Source organism: Aspergillus fischeri, genomic scaffold, assembly GCF_000149645.3.
Source record: "Aspergillus fischeri NRRL 181 1099437636266 genomic scaffold, whole genome shotgun sequence".
NCBI classification, from domain to species: Eukaryota; Fungi; Ascomycota; class Eurotiomycetes; order Eurotiales; family Aspergillaceae; genus Aspergillus; species Aspergillus fischeri.
The window spans coordinates 2,163,618-2,186,682 of record NW_001509760.1 but is presented as its reverse complement, the minus strand read 5'-3'; the positions used below and the strand labels follow the sequence as shown (position 1 = coordinate 2,186,682).

Genomic DNA, 23,065 nt, shown 5'->3' with positions numbered 1-23,065 from the left:
GAAATTATGTCGGGAGTAATTTTAGAGGCCGGTATTAAATATGGATAAAAAGAGGAGTTTGGATGGTTGAAGGTGGTGTTGTGGAGGACAGTACTGTATGTAGGTCGATCGTATGGCGATGACGCTGATCTGTCGGACGACACTAGACCTCCGCAAAACAGACGGATCAACTGTCAACACGGATGACATCCACCACCAACAAGCATCTCTACGCTGACTACCCGAAGTAATATCCTAATACAACTCTCATCCTAGTGCAATTAGTTAATGGCCGTCCTCTATGAGTTCCTCGCGAAAGAACAAACGTGATTTGACCTCGCGGACCGTTGATTTCCTCAACCGCGTCAACAGCGTCAAGGACAACACCGACGCGGACGCCCAATCCAGAAGCAAACCGCGCGTTCGGCGTTTAGCATCGCAGCCTATCAATCGATTTGGTAGCAGGACGCCGCAAGTTCCGCAGGGCGATGCTATTTGGGATATTCCGTCGGACTTTTCGGAGGAGGAGACACGACCAAGACGCAATGCACAGACCGAGCCCCGTTCTCTGAGACGATCCCAACGAGCTCGAAAGTTGGTTCAGGTGGAGGATACTCCGACCCGGACATTGCGGAGATTGGCGCGTGTCATTGAGGATAGGCACGAGCAAAGTAGCGAGGAAGATGATTCTGAAATGGAGGAATTGGATAAAATCATTGATAAGCAGTTAGGTGGCGCGAACCTCATCCAGTCGGTGAACAAGAACAGAAGCACAGACGTGAACCATGGATCTATCAGTGAAGAAAGGGGAGCACAAGAAGGTGAAAGCAACCGGGCTTCTGAGGACCCTGTGGAGTCGACGTCACCTTCGAAAAAGCTCGGAATTCAGAAATCTAAGACGACGGACGCGCAGGAAGCCCAAGAGGACGACCCGGAATGGGCGCCCGATACAGCAGCAAGTGAAGAGTTGGGAGAAGAAGACGATGAGAGAGGCTCGGACACTAACAGGCCGCCAGAGTCTACACATATCATCCAGACTCGAAGATTGACTCAGGAGCTGACCTCGCCGCGAACGACACGGAGACATACCCTTGCGCCTCCAGTAGCTCAGAAAGAGGTTGACGAATCCTCAAGAAAGCCGAACAGAAGGTCGCTGCCGGTGCAAAGTGGTTCAAGAAAGGAAGCGAGTACTCGAGACAAGCAAGGGGACAGAACGGCAGAGCTATCAGAGGTATCTGAATCTGTGCAAGATGAGTCTGAATCAGAAAGCTCCTATGAACCGGACGCAGAGGAAGAGGAAGAGGAAGAGGAAGAGGAAGAGGAAGAAGAAGAAGAAGAAGAAGCAGAAGCAGGGGCGAGTCGAAATTTACCCGACACGCAGCCGGAGGAATCGTCTATCACCGCGAGACCAAGCAAGAGACGCCGAACTGGTGAGTATCAGCGCAACCCCCAAGTCGAGGTTTTACGCACACAGCCAACGCCGCTGCTAGTGCATTCATATCGATCGACTCCTGATGACAATGAGAGCCACACAAGCTCGCGTCAACCTTCGCAAAGTCCTGCTGTTGTCGCAAGGCCCAACACTGTGATCTCGGATGATGCACAAAACGAAGCTCTGGTGAGAAGGGTCAGAGACAATGCGGGGGATAAAGCCTGGTTTGCGGAGGCTTCCAACCTTGGACAACAAAAAGAGAACTGGGATATTATAGTGACGGCAGCATCGGAGTTGAGACAAAATATAGACCCCTCTCGAGCCGAGTCCTTCGGCACAATCGACAAACAATTATCTCAGCTACGTACACGATATAGAAAGATCAACAAGAAACTCAAATCTCAACAGGGGCCTCTCCGAGAGAATCTGCGTGAGTGCGACGACCTTCGCGAGGCCATCTTGGATGAAGGGACCAGGATCCTTGACAGCGTCTACTATCTGTCTCTCAGACAGGCAGAGTCGCATGAGCTGCTGAAACAGGCGCATCGGCTTGTTAAGCAGTTTGAAGCCCGGGTCTTTTCCACGATGATCAAAGTGATCCTTCTTTGCTTTGAAGGGTACTACACCAACCGGAAACTCTTTCCGTCGGCTTATAGACATCTTGCCGGGGCGATGAAGCTCCTTCTACGATTCTGCGACCGGATTGCCAGCCTGCGCACCGAGCGATATATACGGTGCAAGGTACACAGTCGAACCATCCGCAAGCCGCTTCAAGAGCTGATCAAGGCGGTGGAAGGCAACTTGCTACAACGACGCCTGAATGAGACTGACGGGGCCTCCAGAGGCGAGAAGAAGAGGGAATGGACTGAGGATGAGAAGATTGCTCTGCTCGATGGATTGAAGCTGTTCCTGGGTGAGTTGCTGTTCCTGATATTTTCAGCGCCAGTATCATCATCAATGCTGATCCAGGCTGCGGTGTCTTAGGTCAGGACCGCTACATTCGCATGGTCTGCCATTTTGGACAGAGACTGCGACACCGAAGTCTACAGGAGCTTCAGACGAAAGCTCGAGAGATTCATGACCGGTTTATCCCTCGGATCCAGGAGGAGCTCAGGACGGTAGAAGGGCGTCGACAGTGGCAATGGTTATTGAGTGTGAATGACGGTCAGCGTCCGGTGTCTGTGGATTGACAATGATTATTCTCTTGTCTTGTCTTGTCGTTTTGCCTTTCGATACCCCCTTTTTGTTATGTAGATATAGTTTCAACTCTCTCGGACCCATGGATCATCCAAGTCAACCGATCCACAGATTGTTTGTTTTGTTTTGGTGCGGTCGGGCGCGTAGCAACACACAGGGCAGATGTTTCGACACGACCATGATGCTATACAAGAGACAGAACAATCATATAGGAACAAATACTACTAATGATATAATTTCATCAGCTGAAAGCAATCATCTCATCATCATTTACTGTATCTAGATAGACAAAGGTCCATCTGCTGATCGTCGTTCGTGAGTCTCCGCCTTTTTCCCCCACTCCTCCTGCTAAAATCAATAGTCGGCAAAAGGAAGGGAACTTTCGACTCTCCTCTCTCCTACATCTGTCGTCTGGCTCTCTCTCATCCATTAATTGTCGCATGTCTCACCTGTCTGCTTCTCCTTTCCTGTCATAAAATTCTTTATACCCTCTTTAATCTTGCAATTCTTCTTCGTTAATTCTTCTCTGTCTGTCTGTTTCTTTGTTTTGGCCGGGTTGTGTTGTTGGCCAATCATACCCCCTACTGCCGACACCGTTCACCTCCAATTCTCTATCTACTAAGTAGAAGCTAAGGTACCTAAACGGCTTCATCCCTCTAGTTGGGCACTTGATCCCGTTTTCATCCCGCATTGGTCCGGAGAATCGTCAATCAGTGAGTTGTCATCTCCTTTCCTTTATGGCTGCCCTATAGGACCCCCCCCCCTCCCCGGATAGGGGGCCACACGTCCACCTCGCATCGCAGCTGCCTCTACCTGCAGATCTCTTCGGGAAGCAATTCGCTAGCTGTGGTGAGGTGTCATTAGCTGATTGCTGCGTTGTCTGTCTCTGGTGTCTGTCTGCAAAGCATCAATCACTTCTGCACTGATGATCTTGCATGGATTCCCATAAATCGGTTGCTACTCTAGTATCTCTCAGAGCTAACAGACTTGCTTCTAGGTACGGTCCCAGGCCTACCAACATCCATAATGGCTTCCACAGAAGAACCTGTCCCTGCTCCTGCCCCTGCGCCCGCTGATGCGCCCCCTTCGGCCGAGGTTGACGCTGAAATGGCACCCCCTGCTACTCCCGTCGACTCTACCATCCTGTCCGGCAGCGAGGGACCCGTTAGAAGCCCCGATGCTTCTATCAGAGACAAGGAGAATATCAAGTCTTCGCCCGAAAAGACCACTACAACCACAAAGCGTCCGTTGTCTGGAACGGCAGCTGCCAAACGTCCGAGCTCTGTTTCCGGCGCTACCAAGACCGCAGCGTCCACCGCGCGAGCTGCGGCCAACGGCAGTACGCTCAGCAAGCCCCCAACTCGTCCTACCACCTCCGGTACTGTCCGTAAACCGCTGAGCACTTCGACAACCGCCTCCCACCGGTCTCGCCCCTCGGTGAGCAGCTCCGCGGATGAGAAGACGAGGTCGGTCGCGAGCTCTGGCGACGAAAGGAGAGGAATCTCGGGCTCGGCCAAGCGCATGTCCTTGGTCGGCACTACTTCCTCTAGGGCTCCACCGAAGACTACTACGTCCACTTTGGATCGTCGCTCGAGCATTGCCGGCACCACCGCATCACGGAGCACCGCTACGCGTCCTGGTACCGCTTCATCCACTAAACCTGCCACAAAACCAACTGGCGTGTCCAGCACTTCTCGTACATCCAACAGCACGAGCACGACCGCGGCCCGACCTGCAACCCGACCCACGGCTACGGCTACACGCCCTACTACGACGGCCTCGAAACGACTGAGCACCGCCATCAAGGTTTCCGACGATGAGGCGGAGAAACTGCAGTCGCTGCAAAACAAGCTGTCCGAAAGTGAGGCGACTGTCGCCAGTCTCAAGGCGGAGCTGGAGACCGTGAACGAGAAGCTTTCTCAGCTGTCGGTGTCTCAGGAGGGAGCGCCCAAAGAAAACGACGATGAAGTCGCCAGCGCCCTGCGGGAGGAACACGCTGCCGAGACGGCAAAGCTGGCCGCTGAACATGCCGAGCAACTCCAAGCTCTGCAGGCTCAATTGGACGAGGCAGAGACCAAGCGCAAGGAGCTGGAAGAAAAGTCCCTGCAGGACCTGGACAATGCCGCCAAAGCAGCCGCTCAGGACGGGGACGACAAGACTAGAGCGGCACTTGAGGAGTTGAAGCAGTCCCACCAGTCTCAGCTTGAGGCGCTGGAGAAGGAACTCGCTGAACAAAAAGCCATTGCGGCCGGTTACGCTGACCAGATTGCCGCCCTCCAGGCCCAACTCGAATCGCAAAAGAATGGGCTTGAGGAAGCCACTCAGAAGTTACAGGAGGAGAAGGCATTGGCGCTCGACAGCTTGGACCGGGAGCTCAAGGGGCGCGACCAGGTGATTGAGAACCTCAACATGGAGATGGAGAAACTGAACAGCGCCAAAGAACAGGAGGTTCGTGCGGCTGAAGAGTCCGCCAAGCAATCCGTCTCCGCGCTGGACGAGAAGGTCGCCGATCTAGAGGCCAAACTTGCCCAAGCTGAATCTACCACGAGCCAAAGCAGTGAGGAGACTAATCTTCGGCTTGCCGAGAAGGACAAGGAAGTTGCTGAGCTCAAGCAAGCTGTTGCAAAGTTGCAGGAAGAGCTTCAGGAGGCTCGCGAGGCTGCTGCCAAGGAATTGAATGAGAAGATTGCTGAATTAGAGGCCACTCACGAGGCCGCGGTCGCCAAGCTCAAGGCTGAACACGAGGAGGCTCTGGCCTCGGCCGCTGCTGCTCAGGCCCAGGAATTGGCTGTAGCGAAGCAGGCGGCTGAATCTGCCGGTTCCATGCGCTCTGAGGAGCTTCAGAAGCTGCGCGAGGAATTGGATGCTGCCGAAGCCGCAGCGCAAAAAGGCAGGGAAGAAGCCATCGGTGAGCTCAACGCGGCACATCAAGCCGAATTGAAAGCCCTTCAGGACAAGCTGAACGCATCGGAGCAGGCGCTGGGTGAAGCTCGGCAAGCGCTGGAGGCTAGCGTCAGCTCAGCCCAGGCCGTTGCCGTCCAAGAGATCGAGTCGCTCAAGGAGAAGGTCGGCGCGTTGGAGTCGCAGCTGTCGACCGGACAGGGCGAGATCCAGTCTCTGGTTGAGGAGGTCCAGAGCAAACAGGCAGAAGCCGAAGCCTTGCACCAGAACCTCACTGATTTTGAAACCAAGCTCAAGGCCAAGGACGCCGAGAAGGATGAGCAGCTGAGGGATCTGAAAGAGAAGGCGGCTTCCTCGGAGAAGGCTCTTGAGGAGCAACTCAAGGAGGCGGTTGCCGTTGCCGAGAGACACGCACAAGCTTTGGAGGCGTTGAAGGCGGAGCACGCTGCGGCGCTCGAAAAGGCGAAGAGCGAGGCGGCTGGGTCTCATGAGAGTGTGCTGAGCGCGCTCCAGGCTAAGCATGATGAGCTGCTTGCAGCGAACCAGGATCTGGAAACGTCTCACGCTGAAAAGGTTGCAAAGCTAGAGGCGGAGCTGAAGAGCACGTTGGAACGCCATGCTGGCGAGATCAGCTCGCAGACGGAGCTGCGCGAGAAGGAAATTGCGGATCTCCGGAAGGACTTTGAAGAGACCAAGGCCAAGCTCCTTGCGGAACTCGAGGCATCACAGGCATCCAAAGCTGCCGAAGCTGATGCCGAGCACAGCAAGGCGATTGAACAGCTGCTCACTCTCCAGGAAGAGAAGCTGTCCAGCCTCCGGTCCGAACTCGAATCCTCCCACAAGGCCAAGTTGGATGAGCTGCAAAAGTTGCATGACACCACCCTCGCGGAGGTCCAGGAGCAGCTTGAGCAAGCCCGTGCTGCGTTGCAGGACACCTCTCTGATCGATGGTCTGAGGGCGACGGTGGCCGATCTCGAGCAGAAGCTGATGGACGCGGACAAGGCCGTGGCTTCCAAGGAAGCGCTGGCGAGCCAGCACAGCACCGCGCTGACCCAGTTGGAAGCGGAGAAGAAGGAGTTGGAGGCCCGCTATGCGGCGGCGACCAGCCAAGTGGACGAGTTGACCAAGTCGGCTGCTGCGTCCGAGAGCATCAAGACGGAGCTGGAGCGGGTCCTGAACCAGCTGTCTGCGTCGCAGGAGGAACTGTCGCAGCTGCAGGCCAGCCACGAAGCGGTCAGCGGCGAGCTGGAGCAGTTCAAGTCGCAGACGCGGACGATGGAGGAAAAGCTGTCGCAGGGCGAGAAGGACCTGAACGACCAGATCGAGCGCAACATGTCGCTGCTGAACCAACTGGGCGAGGTGGACTCGGCCATTTCGGCCAACCGCAAGCGCGTGCGTGAACTGGAGGCCGAACTGGCAGCGCTCAAGGCGGACAGGGACAGCGGCAAAGGCAGCGTGGGCTTGGAAGGAAGCCGCTGGGCGGCGGAAGATGGGGCGAACACGAACAAAAGTGAAGAGAGTGGTCCGACAGCCGCTGCGGAAGGTGAGGACCTTGGATCATCCATAGAGGGAACGGTGGGAGACCCGTTGTTTACTCGGGGCATCCACCCGGGGTGTCCGTTCCCAGTATTTGACGTGATACTAATGCGGTGGACCTAGATGGCAAGCATTCAGGAACAGCTTAAACATATACGGACGGCCAACGATGACTGGTACGACGAACACCGCAGGTATGCCCCCCCCCCCCCCCCTCACTTTAGCTAGGAAGACATTGATCTAATGTTGTCTAGACTCATTGGCGAGCTCACTCAGCTATCGCGACGCACAACGCCGGACCGTCGGAGCCAGGCGTCGACGCCTCAGCTGGAACGACTGAGCAGCTTTGAGAGCCGCAGTGGGGAGCGATCGTCCTGAGTGCGCGAGAGGACGGAAGAGTGATTTCGGAAGGACTATTTCCTTTGTATTGATTGGTTGTATGTATGTATGTAATACGATGCTCAGGATACCCTGTTCATACTTGATGCGTCCAGATGAAGAGAAGTCTAGTGTCTAAATTTATTATCATTATGGTTCTACTGCGCAAGATGATTCGGCGGATTGGGTATCATGATAAGCAATGTAAGCCAACGTAAGCCAATGTCGAGAGTCAACTGCTGAACTGAACGAATGCCTGAGCCACCACCAAACTCAAATAATCGGATCAATGAGACTCGCGTTGACGAATCCAAGTGAACCACGACCACAACCGGCGTTCCCGGAGCCGTTTCCTGGCCTGTTTCTTGTCGCTGGCCACGCGACGCATCTCAGCGTACAGCGACGGCGTGAGGATATGAGGCGGCGGCGATAGCCCCAGTTCTAGTTCTAGTTCTAGTTCGGTGTCGGGTGAGGGTACAGCTTTGGATGATGGTTCGTCAAGGACACCTCCCTCATCCTCCTCATCCTCCTCGGGATGTCCATGTCCATGTCCACGTCCATGGACAGAATCCTCCGAAATCATCGTCAGATCCGCCTCCCCGTCCATCATCCACGTCCTGCGTTTCTGGTGGTAGAGGTGCTCGCCCGCAGACGTGAAAGCGCGACAATACGCCGCATAGGATTCGGAGAGATTGCGCTCGGCCTCGTATTCTTTTATCTTGCGGTCGTGTTCATGTTCACGTTCACGGTTGAGGCTAAGGTCGGACGTGACTTTTTGGGCGTCATAGTCGGTGTAGTTTTCATCGTGAGTCAGAGTGTGATGAGTGTTATCGTACGTGGCGTTTAATCCCTGCTTGGAGATACGGCGGGAGAGCCAGACTGATAAGCGGCGGAGAGGGAGGGATTTGCGTCTGGTGAGGGTTGTTTGGTGTTGGTGGTTGGTGTAGAGGAGGAGAGAGGAGGCTGTTGAGGAGGTGATGGATGAGGTGTCTGGGAGGAGGATTTCGGGCATTTTCCTTTCTCTCTCTTTGACCTGGTGAGAGTGTGGTGGTATAGTATAGAGTATATACCTATAGACGGGGCATCTATATATAGTTGCCTAGTAGGACTGTAGGATAGGAATGAGATGAGAATGAGAGAGCCCAAGGTGAGTCGACAATAGGAATGTACGCTGATATTAACTCATCCCATGTCTATACAATATATTAATTTGAAGGAAGTGAACCGAGGGGATATAGATGGGAGCACATGCTATCTATATAGTGGAGTGGTACGGGGGTCCGGAGTACAGGGGACGGATATAGCTGCATGAACTCCTAACCGTCAACCTACAGCCGAGTGAGGACAGTGGCTTGTGTAGCGCCTTGGAGGAATGAACCACGGACCGTTGAACATAGTTTCTGGGCATTAGCATTAGCAGCTAGTGGGATCTTTTCCAGGAAGATGGTGGATCCGGTCGTGTGAGACCGGAGACGGAGCGATAAAACCTGTCCAGTCGCTGTTGAGTACTAATCTCGCTATTTAGGTCACAGGATCAGGGTTACACTGCAGCTGCTTCCTCACTTTGTATTTCTTGAGTGATTATCGTTTAATAGGTATAACTTACGTAGTGTGTTTGGCTATGTATGTACTGGTACATGTACAGGTATTTAGTACTCCGTAGACTATGTCTATCCAGATACACCGTCTCTTCCCAATCCCCATCTACCCACCTCCCGCATCGCCTCATCTCCTCCCTCGACCAGCCGTCCGTCTGCATTCGACTCATTCGCACTGCCAAGCGCTCCTGCGACGCATTCCCATCCGCTGCGTCCGCCTCCCCACCGCAGCACCTCGTTCTTGTACCGCTCGCCCGCCGCCCGGTCGACCGCCTGCCGGCCCGCCCCGAACACATCGACCCAGAGTTTGTTGGCGATCGCCCGGTCGAAGATGTAGCTGTAGTACGTGGCCCCGTAGCCGTAGAGATGCCCGAAGAACCCTTGCCAGGACGTCGGCGGCGTCACATCCGCGGGCTCCGGCAGGCTCGAGTGCTGCTGCGAGACCTGCTGGTAGAGGGCTGTGCTGTCGATGCGGCCGCCGTCCGCTGGCCGCGAGTGGTACGCCTGGTCGACCAGCGCCATCAGGATCTGCGCCTCGTTCTCGACCGCTCCGTAGATCGACCCGTGTGCCGTGCGGTCGCGCTCCATGCTCCGAATCATCCCCTCCGACAGCGGCTCGTCCGTCCGCCAGTGCCGTGCGTACAGCGCCAGCACCGACGGCGCCGTCGCGAAGTGCTCCATCAGCACTGATGGCAGTTCCGCAAAGTCTGTGGCGCACCGCGTCCCCGAAATCGATTGCAGCCGTGTCTGGCCCAGGATCGAGTGCACCGCGTGGCCCATCTCGTGGAACAGCGTGCGCACACTGTGCTCGCTCAGCAGCGACGGACGGCCCCCGCCGTTCGTCCCGGGCTCCGAGAAATCGCACACCAGCGCGATCGTCGGCAGCTGCCGCAGCGTCTTGGTAACCGGGTCCACCGCCGTCGCCATCCCGTCGTTCGGGTGCGACGACTGGTCCAGCGAGGCGCACTCGGCTACTTCCTCCGTTGAGATCTCGCGCGAGCAGCGCAATGTAAAGTGTGCCGGGTTCGGGTGCTTGTTGGGTCGCGAGAATAGATCGCAGTAGATGACCGCAATGTGTCGGCCCGACTCGTCCACCACATCCAGCCGGCGTACGTCCGGGTTCCACGTCTCCCCCGGAGCGGGCTCCTGGGGCACCAGCCGCACGCCGTACAGCCGGTCAAACAGTCGCGACAGACCCTGCATGACGGTTCCCAGCGAGAAAAACTCGGGAACCGCACTCAGCTCGCGGGACCGTCGCGCCTGCGAATATTGCATCACTCGTTGGTGGACGTAATACGCGTGATCCCAGGGCTGCAGCGGGGCGCCCTTCATGGCTTGCAGCTGCGACAGTTCCTCCCGGACCAGCTTCCGATTGCTATCCACGAGAGCCGTCAAAAAATTCGAGACCGCCTCGGGACTCTTGGCCATCTTGTCGCTGAGGGTCATGTGCGCGAAACTCTCATAGCCTGACAGCTTCGCCAGCTCCGCTCGTTTGAGGAGCAACTCCTCCAGCCGATGGAGCTGTCGCTTGCTCGACGTTCGGCTGGCTAGATAAACCTCCCTACGCACGTTCTCGTCATGCACCGATCGCAACGCCAGCCGCGGGATCATTCCCGTCGTCGGGACCGCCGCTGTCCGATTCCACCGCTTGATCTGCTGCACCAGGATCGGATCTAATCCCCGCAGATTGTTGGTAGCAACACTGACGTGCGACTTGGCCGGCTCGGCACCATTGACGAAACTCGAGCCCAGCTGGCTGATATCGTTGGACAGGTTCACAAACCGCTGTCGTTCATGCGGCGGCATATGGATCGCCGAATTGGAGAAATCCTTGATCAGAATCTGCGCCACGATCTTCTCCTCGTCTGACCACTGCGATGTCACCTCGGGGTTCGCCGCCGCCTTTTTCAGCTGGTCGTTGAGCCCCGTCGTCGTGTTGAGCACATTCATGTACTCGAACATGAGCGCGTACGCCTGCGTCGCCGCCTCCTGCACCTGTGGGTCGGGATGGATCACCCGGATGAAATCAGATAGATCAATCACGCGACACAGCAGGTCGCTCAGCCGGTCCAGATCCCGCGCCATCGTCCGGTATTCTTCGAGGGTCGAAGCCGCCAGCACCTTGGACACGATCGCCTGGCATTTCTGCAGCGATACGTTGGCGAACGTCCGGAAGCCATCCGGACTCGTCAGGTATTGGTTCTGGACTAATCCCGTCGGTTTGGGCTGGGCCGACCGCTGCTGCGAGAACTCGCGCCAGAACTGCTGGGAGTCGAACACTCGGCGAAGCGTATCATCGTCGACGGTTTTTGTCCGTGAGTAATCCGCCGGAAGAGAATCTAGCTGTCGAGGGAACGGTGATGCTGCCGTCTCAAAGGAGCGGCGAGTCTGGTGCTGGGGTAGTAGCTGTAGGCGTTGTAGGCACTTTCGGCATGTCCATGGCCTACGCCGTAGAGGCACCAGGAGTTGGTCTTTCATGGCGAGTAGACCAGGCAGAAATCCTGTATATTATCATCGATAGACGATTATCAAATCATTCACAGAAGCGAAACCTGTCAAGTAGACATGACTGAGGAGAAAGATGTGGACAAGCAGCGGACGATGACGGAGAGGATCGGGCCAGCCGAACAGCCGCGAAAAGAAAAAGGCTTGGCAGCTCCAACGTCAACCTCGATACTTCTTGTTCACCATCACCACCACTCGCTTTCTCTCCTTGTACTCCCCCCCACCATTGGCATTGATTGACCTCTTTCCGTCAGGATGTCATTCCGGCCAATGTTCCAGCAGGTGAGTGCCCTTTTCCCGTTTCTCTCTTGCTACTTGCTAACTCGTCCAGCGAGCTGTTGCTCCAATCGCAGCCACCCTTCTGGCTGGAGGCGTAGCCCTGTATCCCAGGCGGACTGCATACGCCGAAGAGTCTCTGGACAACGTATGTTCCTGGCTGTTCCGATACCAGAGACGCTTGCAGATCTTCGACATGACTAACATCTACAGAAAAAACCCATCTATGATGACTTCCCAGCCGACATCCCCGAACCCACCAGGGCCCCCATCGAGCTCCCTCCCACCCGCAGACAAACTCCCCCTTCCTCCTCCTCGCCTACCCCGAGCGACATTCTGACGGCCCAAGTCCGCCAGGCCCGTCTCTTCCTCTACAACCACTCCCTCGCCGCCGAGAACAGCTTCAACGACTTCCTCTCCCGCGCCCTGCACATCGAGAACGCCTTCACCAACACCGTCGCCTCGCTGGCCCCCTCGCCCGAATCCGGCGAGCGCCTCCTCCCCGGCGGCGTCTACGTCGTCGTCGCCGCCATGGCCGGCTCCATCGTCTCCCGGAACCGCGGCATCTTCCTCCGCTCGCTCTCGCCGCTGGCCTTTGGTACCGTCGCCGCTTGGACCTTGCTTCCGGTGACGATGCGCAATGTCTCCGACCTGGTGTGGGAGTATGAGAAGAAGGTACCTGTCGTGGCTGAGCAGCATCTGGCTCTCCGTGAGAGGGCGGAGTACCTGTGGCACACGGGTGTGGCGCACAGCGGCATGGCCCGGCAGATGATGGAGGAGAAGATCGGAGAGACGAGGAAGAAGCTGGAGGAGTTGGTGAGCAAGGGACATTAACCTCTGTACTTTATTGTTTCTCCTTGGCAACGATCAGCTTGCCTGTGCTGTATACGGGCTGAGGGCGCTTACAACCCTCATTGCATTGTACTCTTAGCCGTCTCTAGATCTGAAAGATTCGCGGTTCTGTTTTCTGTCATTGCAGAGATCTTGTACTACTGCACAATTCTAAATATGATATAATTGACCGCTAACCCTCTTGACCCTCGGCCGGCGCCGGACTACCAACAGGAGGCGACGCGACTCCGGCCTTGGGCGGCGGAGGCAAGGGAGTCCCTTTCCGGGACGGGATATAATCCTGCTCCTTGCTCTTCTGCTCCCCCTCGGCAAAGTACTCATCGAACGCCAGGCTGGGCGAGACGCCCATATGACGTGTTCGGCCGCCTCGCCGCGTTGCAGGGGACCGGTTATTCGACGGCGACGGCGACGACAAGACCCTGTTCGGAGCAGATAACGGCGGAGGCGAGGCCATGTTCGCTGGGACTAAGAAGCTTCCCGCACCGGTGTCCGCGGTCTGGCTAGCATCCATCGCATGTGCCATCGGCGCAGAGGTGCCGTCCTCTCTCGTCTCGAAGACGACCTCACCGGGGCCCTCGACCTCCTCGCCTAGCCCGACAGGTAACCGGTGCAGGGCCCCGTAGCCTAGTTCCGCGCCGAGCGCGCCTTCGCCGCCCCAGCCCCGAGTCGGGACCAGCTCCACCTCTCTTACCACGTCGAACTCGCTATTGTATACCCAGAGCACCAGGGTCCGGTTCAGATGGTCTTCCACCAACTCTCCTAGTGCCGCATCGCCTCGTAAAGTCCCGCTGGGCGTCCCGATAATGTAGTCTGAGTGCGGAAGGAGGCCGGCGCGGTAGGCCGGGCTCAGCGGGGATGGAATGGACAGCACATGCCAGATATGTTGTGTCGAGGAAAGGGGGGCTAGTTGTAAGGCGAGACCGAGTGTGGGATTCGAGGGGGGTACTGGTATAGAGACGCTGTGTGTTTTTTGGCCCTGTGTCCGTTAGTACAGTCCCTTGTAGTACAAGTCGAATCCATGCGAACCTTTGCACTCCAGATTTCGAATGTGACGCTTGTCCCTGCACAGTTGCGCACTTCGGTTGCGAAGAGGTTCGGGTCGGGATCCTCCTGCAGCCGCTCGGTTAGCTCAGTTACGATGGCAAATGTCAATGTACATACGATAGGATGCCCGTTGATTCCAACAATAAAATCAAACCAGGGTTCTAGAGGGAGCTCGGGGTCTTTGTTGCGGAGGACCTGGAAGCCAAATGCGTTGTCTCCGGTGGGAGTCCGCGGGTGCTGGACGGGCTCCGCATCCAGTCGCCCGATGAATCTGTTCAGCGCTCCAAACATGACTCCACTTCTGTTCTGTATTTGCTGGTCTGTAGAGAAGGAGGAGGATTGACGGTTGACAACCAGCTGCCCAAGATGATGCTGGTGTGGAGAGCTGTCTTGTCCAGTGGTCTGCAAACAAAGCAAACACCGTCCGATCAGGAACGCCTTTATCGGTTATCGATAGATCTACAAGTTATCACCGTTTCTTGATGGACGAGCATCAGAACATGGGACTTGACGCACTGTCGTTCATTTGGTCTACCTAACATGGCGAGCAATTCTACGGATGAAGCTCCGCCCGAGGTTCATCACTACAATTACATTGGTGAAGTGCCGTGGGATATTCAAAAGTATGTACTACCGACTAATACTCGGCCATTGTCCTCTGCTGACTTTCTAGTTACTGGGCGCAACGATACAAGATATTCTCGAGATACGATGAAGGCATCTGGCTGACCGACGACGCCTGGTTTGGTGTGACACCAGAACCCGTCGCCAAGTTCGTCCCCTGCTGAAGCTTGCTCATGCTAGTACTAAATCCCAACAGCAAGATCGCAGAGGATATCGCCCGAGCAGCACCCGCAGGACGCAGTATTCTAGTAGATGCTTTCGCCGGCGCAGGTGGGAATACTATCGCGTTCGCCCGAACAGGCAAATGGAAACGAGTCTACGCTATCGAGAAGAACCCCGCCGTCTTGCAGTGTGCCAAACATAATGCCCAGGTTTACGGCGTGGCGGACAAGATCACATGGTTCGAGGGTGACTGTTTCTCTATTCTCAAGGATCAACTCAAGGAACTCGCTCCTTATAGCGTCATCTTTGCAAGTCCGCCATGGGGTGGTATGTCCTTTGCTTCTTCCTTCGTCCTGGCCGTGCAGCTGTCTAACCCGTCCTGTAGGCCCTGGGTATCGTTCGGACGAAGTCTTCAATCTATGGACCATGGAACCGTACTCCCTCAAAACGCTGTACACAGAATACTCCCTATTCACAAAATACATCGTCCTCTATCTTCCTCGAACGTCTGACGTGAGGCAGCTGGCGAAACTGGTCAAGGACGGCGAAAAAGCTCCTGTGGTGCATTATTGCATGGAAGGAGCCAGTAAAGCGTTGTGTATATACTATGGTGGCTTTGATCTTTAACGTTCTTCACTTTCTCGAGAAACTTGTATTGTTACTGAATGCTCATGCTGCCGAATGTATGCGAAGGAAAAAATGAATCAACCCACAATGCTGTCGTCGCTGTGACTGCTGTACACAATACCACGTTACTGTTTGATCCTGAAGCCATATCAACCACTGTTTATGCCTTTTTCCAGTCTTCTGTAATTGAGAATCGTCGTCGACGTGAATGAGAGCTGATTACCCGATACGGACTAGCGCCACCTGTCTCTCGTGATTCCCGCCGCAGTCCATTTCATATCTCTCCCAGCCAACACTGTTCCATCGTTTACACTTCACTTCACCGACACAGGTCGACTGCGACTCCTTCCGCCGGTAGAGCAGGTCTCGGTACCTACGAGGCGCTACTCTCACTTTCTCGAGTGCTCGTTTGTTTCTATCGGCCTGTGTCTTACCGTCTTTCACCAACACCGCACCTACGCAACCTACCTCAGGATATACGCTCACTTCCCACCACCTTCAAAATGCCTCATGCAACGGGGCCGGGCCCCGCCGAGCCCGAGGATGCGGACTTTGACAATGTGATGCGCCAGATGAACGGACCTTTCGGGGAAGGTGGCATGTCATTCGATTTCTTGACGAGAGAGTTGGAACCTGGCGAAAAGGCAGACGACGCCATCGATTACGAAGACATCGACGACGATGATCTTCCCGAAGAAGAAGAACGAACGCGCGAATTTGCCGCAGAGGATGTGGCGGCGGTTGCGGACGATGAGGAGAAGGGTTTGTTCGAAGCGGAGGATGACCTCTTTGGGGATCGCGAGGACCAGCAACCCCCGGGCGATGAGCTTGACGATCTCTTTGGCGAGGGACCATCCTCACCTGGACCAGCACAGATGGATACCACTCGAGATTTGTTCTTCGAGGAAGAGGAGGAGACCAAGCCACCCGTCCCAGTCAAGCCTGCCGAAACGCTCGCGCCGGAACCGGAGCCGGTGACGATGGAGGAGGATGAAGACGAACCCTTTGAGGATGATGGGACGGTAACTCCTACTGCGGAGGACATGGATCCTGCGGCTCTTCGAGCGTGGAAACTCCAGCAAGCCCTGTTTGCCATGTCGGCATACGGCCCGGATAACCCGCCGGCACCTCCGGAGAATGTGGAGGAACTATTACACTCATTGTTCCCCAAGTTCGATCGCAAAGCTCTCCCTCGCTTTCTCGAACTCATCCCTCACAAGAAGGCTTTCTTCCTCGGCAAGCAGCCGCCGAAACCTCCGAAGCCCGTTCTACCGAGCAAACTTCATGTCGAACTGTCACAAGATCAGGAGAGAATTTTCAAGGCAGGAGGTCAGTCTCATAAGCGTTCACTGGATTCGGAGCATCTAGGAATAGTCACCATCGCCGAGGCTACGCAGGAAGAGGAGCCGATTGAACCCAGGGACGAGGCTGACCACGACACCGATACTGACGAAGTCCTGCCTGGTGGCGTCACACTGCAGGATCTCCGTGTCGTATGCTCTGACTGGGATATCAAGGATGATATCTCCGTCATGGACATTGACGAAGAGCCTGCCAAGGACGCTGTGGAGTCTGCCGATGAGGAGGACTGGCTTGCGGAGACCACCCGTCCGGCAAAGAAGCGCAAGCTCGGTAGAGATCCCATGGACGTTATTGCGCTCTCCCACATCGACCTGCCTCTGCTCGATGACCCTGAACAAGCTACCATGCGGATCGCTAAGAAGGTGACAATCGACATGAACGACCCATTCATCCTTCTTGATGAGCGCGGCCCCGAGGCCGTTGCCCCGAAACCGAAGGCTTTGGGCGATCTCAATCGGGAAGAAATGGATGTCAATGTCACCCGGCGTCTATCATCGCGCTACAACATTTCCAACGATCAGGCATACGATATGCTTAAGCAGAATCATCAGAACAAGATTCGCAGCACGCTTGGCAATGTCACTCTCGAACACAGTATGCCCGCCCTTCGTCTGCAGTGGCCCTACTACAAGACCGAGCTGGCCAAAGCCGAAGCCAGATCTTTCCACCGTCCGGCCTTGTCCTTCCGGCCTGGTCAGACCTGTTGGTTCAAAAATCCCGTGTACATCAAGCGCAAGCATCAAAAGGGCAAGGACGCCAAGACTCTGTACGACTCGACCAAGGCTTTGTCTATGGCCGACAACTCCAACGTGCTGTTGGTAGAGTACTCCGAAGAGAGTCCCCTCATGCTCTCCAATTTTGGCATGTCCAATCGATTTATCAACTATTATCGCAGAAAGAGCATGGAGGACTCTACCCGTCCAAAAGCCGAGATAGGCGAGACGGTCGTTCTCCTCCCTCAGGACAAGAGTCCCTTCTCCATCTTTGGTCATGTTGATCCCGGAGAGATCACACCGACTATCTCCAACTCCATGTATCGCGCACCTCTTTTCCAGCACCAACCGAGATCTACAGATTTCCTTGTTGTACGCAGCAGCACCGGCGCCGGTGGTAGTGACTACTATCTGCGGAACATTGAGCATCTCTACGTCGCGGGACAGCAGTTCCCCTCCGTTGATGTCCCTGGCCCCCACTCGCGAAAGGTCACCACCGTTGCAAAGAATCGCATGAAGATGCTCGTGTATCGACTGCTCAAGAAGAGTCCGGACTTGAGGCTGTCGATAAGCGATGTCACTGCCCATATACCAGGCACAAGCGACATGCAGAACCGTCAGAAAGTGAAGGACTTTCTTCAGCACGACAAGGACTCAAAGTACTGGGTGCCCTTGGAGCCAGTCCCCGAGTCTGATACAATCCGCTCATGGGTCCAACCGGAGGATGTGTGTCTCCTTGAAGCCATGCAGGTCGGCCAGCAACACCTCCATGATACGGGCTACGGAAATGACGCGGAGACTGGAGGCGACGAGGATGAGGACGGCGAAGGCGAAAGCTTTGAGCAACAGATGGCGCCCTGGAAAGCAACTCGCAACTTCCTCTTGGCGTCTCAGGGCAAGGCAATGCTGAAACTACATGGAGAAGGTGATCCTACCGGCCGTGGCGAAGGTTTCAGTTTCATCAAGACCTCCATGAAGGGAGGGTTCAAGGCCATTGGAGAGAGCGTTGAAGACAAGTTGGATGCCCAGCGATTGAAGGAGCTGGGCGGCCACAGCTACAATGTCGCAAGACAGCAAAAGTCGTATGAGACATCCATCCGCCGAATCTGGGACGCGCAAAAAGCCAGTCTGTCCTCAACTGTGGAGCACTCCGACGACGAAAGCGACATCGATCGCGAAATGGAAGAGGAGTTCAGCAAACCCACACCGCGTTCGGAAGCTCCGACCCCAGCGCCCAATCGTCGAGATGACGAAACAACCAGTCAGTTCAGCAAGATCAGCATGGCAGACCAAAAAGGCAAGGTCCTGCGTATCGTTCGGCAGTTCAGGGATGAAAGGGGCGAAATTGTCCAGAAAGAGACGACAGTTTGGGATCCGCGTGTCATTCGACACTACATGCAGCATCGTCATAAGATGGAAGCTCTGACCACCAAGTACGTTTGCCCCCATTATCTTCTTACTCTTCACAGACTAATGGAAATAGACTCGAATCCCTCCAACCAACTGGCGACCCCGAGATCGATGCTCGCAACAAGAAGCTGTACGTTCCCTCCCCTCCTGCCCCTCTTTCATCCACTAAGAAAACTAACCCATCGTCTTCCTTACAGCCTCGAAAACGAGCTCAGCCGTCTTAACCGCAACAAGGAACGCCGTTTCGCGCGCGAGAAGCAAAAGGGCGCCTTCAAGTCCTCCACAGGCGACTCCCCGGCCGACGGCGCCAAGGCAGCAGGAACCCAACGCAAATGCGCCAACTGCGGCCAAGTTGGTCATATCAAGACCAACAAGAAGTGCGTTGACTGTCCCCATCCTACCCTTTACCTAGTGGGTTAACTAACATGATTATAGGCTCTGTCCCCTGCTGAACGGGACTATGAAACCCGAAGATCGCGTCAGTGACTCAGCCTTCGCCATGGGTGCTCCTCCTGCTATCTGATCTGATGTCGCACTGATATCGAGCTCACGCTATTTTCCTTACTTTCGGTAAACAAATTGTCTCATGATACCCCTAAGGATCGGTTGCATTGTATCTGTCATTTTTCTTTACTTTGCATCAAACAACATCTTTTTTCCACTTTACGCAGAGAACTCTTGCATGATGATGGCCCTCCACTTTTGTCTGTGCATAAAAATTCTGTAGATACCTTGGGTTTGGAGCATTGTTGGGTGGCTGGGTGTATGGTCCCTTATAGTAGCATGGTTCAACGTTGTACATCTATCTCGCAGCCGTGTCTTCTGATCGTGTGTACTCAATGACAACTACGTCGCGTCTCATCCTATGAAAAGGTCTGTCTCACTTTGATAGAGCCCACTCAGTAAAATATGAAAAGGCGGACGCAAGCCCATTCGATTTCTGGCGCTCAGTTTGCCACTTTATATAAATGTAGGTAAGGATACAGGAGCCCTTGATTAGACTTCACATGGCTTGACGGCAGCTGAAAACTGCTCTTCGACACTCGAATTAACTGATACCACGCCACCTAAGGGCTGCGATGTCAATATCCATATAATTCTGACAAGTGTCCCCGTCTAAACATCGATCGCCCCCGTTCAGGAACCAGTGCCAATGCAACTGCATTTGGTCGCCGGTATGTGTAGCCCAGAAATGCACCTCGCTTGCGAATGTCGAGGACTGTCTTACCCACTCTCGGGTCACGCAGTAACTTGTCTCGTGGTCGTCTCCGCTTGTGTTTGTCCTTCTTACGGTGTTTGTTCTTCTTTGCAAGATCAGGACTGTCCTTCTTGCCTGGCTGTCTGCCTTTGTGTTGCGATTGCACCTTTTCGAGACCTGGTTCGTGGGCGTGACCTCCGTCGACCTCATCTTGCCCTTGATTTTCCTCCGAGGTAAGCGAAACATCATCATTGCCCATGGAGTCTTCATTGTCATCGAAATAGCGGGTATCTTCCCAGCCATCTACTTTGGGAGTGAACGGCGGTTCGGTCAGATGATGTGTACGCCAGTTGATACCATGGAAAAAGGGATGTGCCTTGATGTCCCCGGCATCGTCCGCGTATACGTAGAAGCCTTGGTAGTTCCGGTTGCTGCTGTCATCAAAAAGGATGGAACGCCTCTGGTTGGTCGGCAGAACCAATGATTCATTGACTTTATACTTGCTCGAGGATAGGCGGTACTCCTTATCCTGGAGTAGCCGATTGATGAGGTCGATTGCCTCCGTGGACACCATCAGATCGGCAGGTCTCTCAGCAGGGAAAAACAATGTTTGCACATGGTGCTTGCTAACTGTCAGCCCATGGACACTCTCCCTTAGCTATCTGATGTGTCCGAGTAACTCACATGGATCTTCCACTTGGTCTCTTGCCGGTCCATGGAGGCGAACGGGGTAAATCCATAGAGGCACTGTTTAGCATGCATTAGAAGCAATCTTGGTCCTATCTTAGATGGATGTACCTCGTATATTATGATGCCGACACTCCACCAGTCACATCGCCCGTCGTACGCTTCTCCTCGGATGATTTCTGGAGCCATATACTGGCTGGTGCCAACGATGCTACGGGCAAATCTGCGCTTCTGGTTATTGTCACGCCAGTCTAATACATTGATTGATGGTGGATTGCGGTCGGGCTTGAGCTCATTGTGATTCTTTGACGCATCTGGTGACTTGTGTTCCTCCCTGTCTTCTCTGTCACCGTCAATCTGAATTCCCAGCTTTTCAAGCAAGGAGTACCGGTGGTCGTTGTAGTAGGCTTGATCATGCGCCCAGTGACCGTCGAAAGCCAGACCGAAGTCAGAGATTTTCATATGACCAGAGGCTGAGATCAAGAAGTTGTCTGGCTTGACATCCCGGTGAATCCATCGAAGTTTGTGAGCCTCCTCGATACAGAGTATCATTTCGGCAGCATACCACCTCGTGAAGTGCTCTGGCAAAATGTTTCTTCGCATCAAGAGGCCAAGGAAATCCCCGCCCACCATGTAGTCCATTACCAAGTAGAGATAGTTGTGGTCCTGGAAGCTTGCGATCAAGGGAACTACCCAGCGAGATTTCGCCGAAGCAACGAGGAAATCTCTCTCTGCCCGCAAATGACCCTCTTGACAGTTGCGTATCATCACTGACTTCCGTATCACTTTCATGGCAAAGACATCTTTCGTTTCACGGGTCATGGGACGTCGATGATCACGCTCGGCTCCACTAAGAGCTGACCGCAGGGAACTGAAGCGATCCTTTCTGAAGGAAGATGATGAACCTTCGCTGATGCGATACCCCGAACCATCTTTGAGTCTTTTCTCCTTTACCAGACGGACCACGCCAAAGCTTCCTCGCCCAAGAACTTTGACCACTTCGTAGCCAGCCAGGGCAACTGTCTCATTGCGGCGGGTGCGGTGAGGGCGAGACTTCAGTAGACGGTATTGACGTAGATGTTCTCTTTCCTGGGCAAGCCAATTTTTCCTTGCTCTAGCCTTCTCCTCTGGAGCGAGTGGGGATTTATGGATGCATCTTTCGAGCTCGATTCGACGTTCCAAGCGCGGATCCCCGGTGTGAAAGATGGTATTGAAATATGTTTCGAAGAATATTTTTGCGTTTGCAGCCGCCTCCACCGTGTAAATAGACGGTGTAACGTTCGGCGACTCCTGAATCGGAGTCAGGATTCTAGGGGGTCCCTGGTCAGGAAAGGATAGGCGCTGATGTTGCTGAGCTACGGTCGGCGACGATTGTTTCCAACCATCTGCAAAGGAAGACGGTTCTTCGGAGGTTGGAGGAGTCGAGTTTGTGCTCATGGGTGAGCCGCTGTCACTAGGGGAAGTTGACGGATCGTCGCTATGCCGGGCATCGTCGGCGCCATCACCTTGCTTGTTGAGAGGCTGTTGCGGAGACACGAAGTGAACAGCTGAAATATTCGGTCGTGATCGCAGATGTGAGCGGCGGATGACAGTTGGATATCCAAATGCGGTTGAGAGCTTGTATGCGACGATATCAGTCAAGACGGCCGAAGTTGAGTTGGTGCGACGAGTATCAAAGGTGGAAAGATGGGTCGACTCGACAACATCAGTCTTCAGAAGGCGCGGTTGAAAGTCTGTGCCTTCTGCGACTTTCTCGCATGTATGGACCCGGTCTTTGGATGAGTCGAGCAAAGTGCTGGAGCTGCTCTGGGCTGAAATTCCCGCAGTACGAACGCAAGGACACTCCCTAGATTGTGTGCTGCGGCAACTGTAAACGTCTTTGGTTGCGTATGAATCAGAGGATTGAGAGGATTCAACAGGATTAGTTTGAGGAATGGAAGTCTCCTCTTCCCTGAGCTGAGCTTTTCCAGCTGATTTCTCTATTAGCCAGTCCCTAAACGTTTATGCCGAAGCAACGTACCGTTGGATGAGTTGCGAAGACCTAATAACGATAGGAGCTTGGAACTGTTGCGCTTGAGACGCGCGCTGATGCTACCCCTGCTGATTTGCTCAGCTGTTGAAGGAGGGGATGTCTCTTCGGAGACTCTCTGATCATGCGAAGACAGACAAGAACTGACACCACCTTCGACGGCGTCGTTAATCGCTTGACAGCCACCAGCTCCCTCTGAACTGGCCTGGTGGGCCATCTTCTCCACAGCCAACCTCTGGGACTTTAGTTGGGAGCGAAAGACATGTATACGGTGCTTTGGACCCTACCAGCGTCGGACGAATAACGATAGTACGGCCGGTACAATGAGTGAAGGAATGTATAAAAAAGACCCGATAAACCATGCAGGTTCTCAAACGGGGATGCTGTGGTGTTGAGAAGTTGAAGGAGAGGCAGAGGATGGATAGGAGATGGTGGGCTTGTGGAAGTATAATAAGAGGAAAGGACGACTGTGGTAGGCAAAACTACGAAAGGGAGGCGCAAAGAGCCAAGGGAATCAGCGTCTTTTGGCCGATAATCTAACGTTAAGTGAGTACA

At 54.6% G+C, this 23,065-nt stretch overlaps 9 protein-coding genes across 9 annotated transcripts, besides 4 other annotated features; 5 read left to right on the top strand and 4 right to left on the bottom strand.

Moving 5' to 3' along the window:
• Positions 1 to 280: 280 nt before the first annotated feature.
• On the top strand, positions 281 to 2,395 carry NFIA_054320 (uncharacterized protein; the record flags this gene model as incomplete). The annotated part of the gene is made up of 1 exon (XM_001257982.1): positions 281 to 2,395. The coding sequence occupies one exon, from the start codon at positions 281 to 283 to the stop codon at positions 2,393 to 2,395; it is 2,115 nt and encodes a 704-aa protein (XP_001257983.1).
• Positions 1,267 to 1,328: a microsatellite.
• Positions 1,268 to 1,322: a microsatellite.
• Positions 1,272 to 1,328: a microsatellite.
• Positions 2,396 to 3,634: 1,239 nt separating the features above from the next.
• Positions 3,635 to 7,423, top strand: NFIA_054310 (M protein repeat protein; the record flags this gene model as incomplete). Its single annotated transcript, XM_001257981.1, has 3 exons — positions 3,635 to 7,084; positions 7,169 to 7,239; positions 7,300 to 7,423. 3 exons carry the CDS (start codon positions 3,635 to 3,637, stop codon positions 7,421 to 7,423), a joined length of 3,645 nt encoding a protein of 1,214 aa, XP_001257982.1.
• Positions 7,424 to 7,709: 286 nt separating this feature from the next.
• NFIA_054300 (uncharacterized protein) lies at positions 7,710 to 8,435 on the bottom strand (the record flags this gene model as incomplete). The annotated part of the gene is made up of 1 exon (XM_001257980.1): positions 7,710 to 8,435. The coding sequence occupies one exon, from the start codon at positions 8,433 to 8,435 to the stop codon at positions 7,710 to 7,712; it is 726 nt and encodes a 241-aa protein (XP_001257981.1).
• Positions 8,436 to 9,093: 658 nt separating this feature from the next.
• Positions 9,094 to 11,499, bottom strand: NFIA_054290 (mitochondrial intermediate peptidase; the record flags this gene model as incomplete). Its single annotated transcript, XM_001257979.1, has 1 exon — positions 9,094 to 11,499. One exon carries the CDS (start codon positions 11,497 to 11,499, stop codon positions 9,094 to 9,096), a length of 2,406 nt encoding a protein of 801 aa, XP_001257980.1.
• Positions 9,268 to 9,308: a microsatellite.
• A 282-nt stretch (positions 11,500 to 11,781) lies between the features above and the next one.
• On the top strand, positions 11,782 to 12,636 carry NFIA_054280 (MICOS complex subunit MIC26/MIC27; the record flags this gene model as incomplete). Its single annotated transcript, XM_001257978.1, has 3 exons — positions 11,782 to 11,808; positions 11,858 to 11,950; positions 12,016 to 12,636. The coding sequence occupies 3 exons, from the start codon at positions 11,782 to 11,784 to the stop codon at positions 12,634 to 12,636; spliced, it is 741 nt and encodes a 246-aa protein (XP_001257979.1).
• Positions 12,637 to 12,826: 190 nt separating this feature from the next.
• Positions 12,827 to 13,989, bottom strand: NFIA_054270 (putative Golgi reassembly stacking protein; the record flags this gene model as incomplete). The annotated part of the gene is made up of 2 exons (XM_001257977.1): positions 12,827 to 13,630; positions 13,681 to 13,989. 2 exons carry the CDS (start codon positions 13,987 to 13,989, stop codon positions 12,827 to 12,829), a joined length of 1,113 nt encoding a protein of 370 aa, XP_001257978.1.
• A 249-nt stretch (positions 13,990 to 14,238) lies between these two features.
• Positions 14,239 to 15,111, top strand: NFIA_054260 (RNA methyltransferase; the record flags this gene model as incomplete). Its single annotated transcript, XM_001257976.1, has 4 exons — positions 14,239 to 14,321; positions 14,372 to 14,470; positions 14,519 to 14,811; positions 14,870 to 15,111. The coding sequence occupies 4 exons, from the start codon at positions 14,239 to 14,241 to the stop codon at positions 15,109 to 15,111; spliced, it is 717 nt and encodes a 238-aa protein (XP_001257977.1).
• Positions 15,112 to 15,614: 503 nt separating this feature from the next.
• On the top strand, positions 15,615 to 19,119 carry NFIA_054250 (DUF3591 domain-containing protein; the record flags this gene model as incomplete). The annotated part of the gene is made up of 4 exons (XM_001257975.1): positions 15,615 to 18,619; positions 18,670 to 18,726; positions 18,794 to 18,973; positions 19,032 to 19,119. The coding sequence occupies 4 exons, from the start codon at positions 15,615 to 15,617 to the stop codon at positions 19,117 to 19,119; spliced, it is 3,330 nt and encodes a 1,109-aa protein (XP_001257976.1).
• A 559-nt stretch (positions 19,120 to 19,678) lies between these two features.
• NFIA_054240 (serine/threonine-protein kinase) lies at positions 19,679 to 22,727 on the bottom strand (the record flags this gene model as incomplete). The annotated part of the gene is made up of 4 exons (XM_001257974.1): positions 19,679 to 20,416; positions 20,479 to 20,541; positions 20,593 to 22,451; positions 22,502 to 22,727. The coding sequence occupies 4 exons, from the start codon at positions 22,725 to 22,727 to the stop codon at positions 19,679 to 19,681; spliced, it is 2,886 nt and encodes a 961-aa protein (XP_001257975.1).
• Between the last annotated feature and the right edge of the window lie 338 nt (positions 22,728 to 23,065).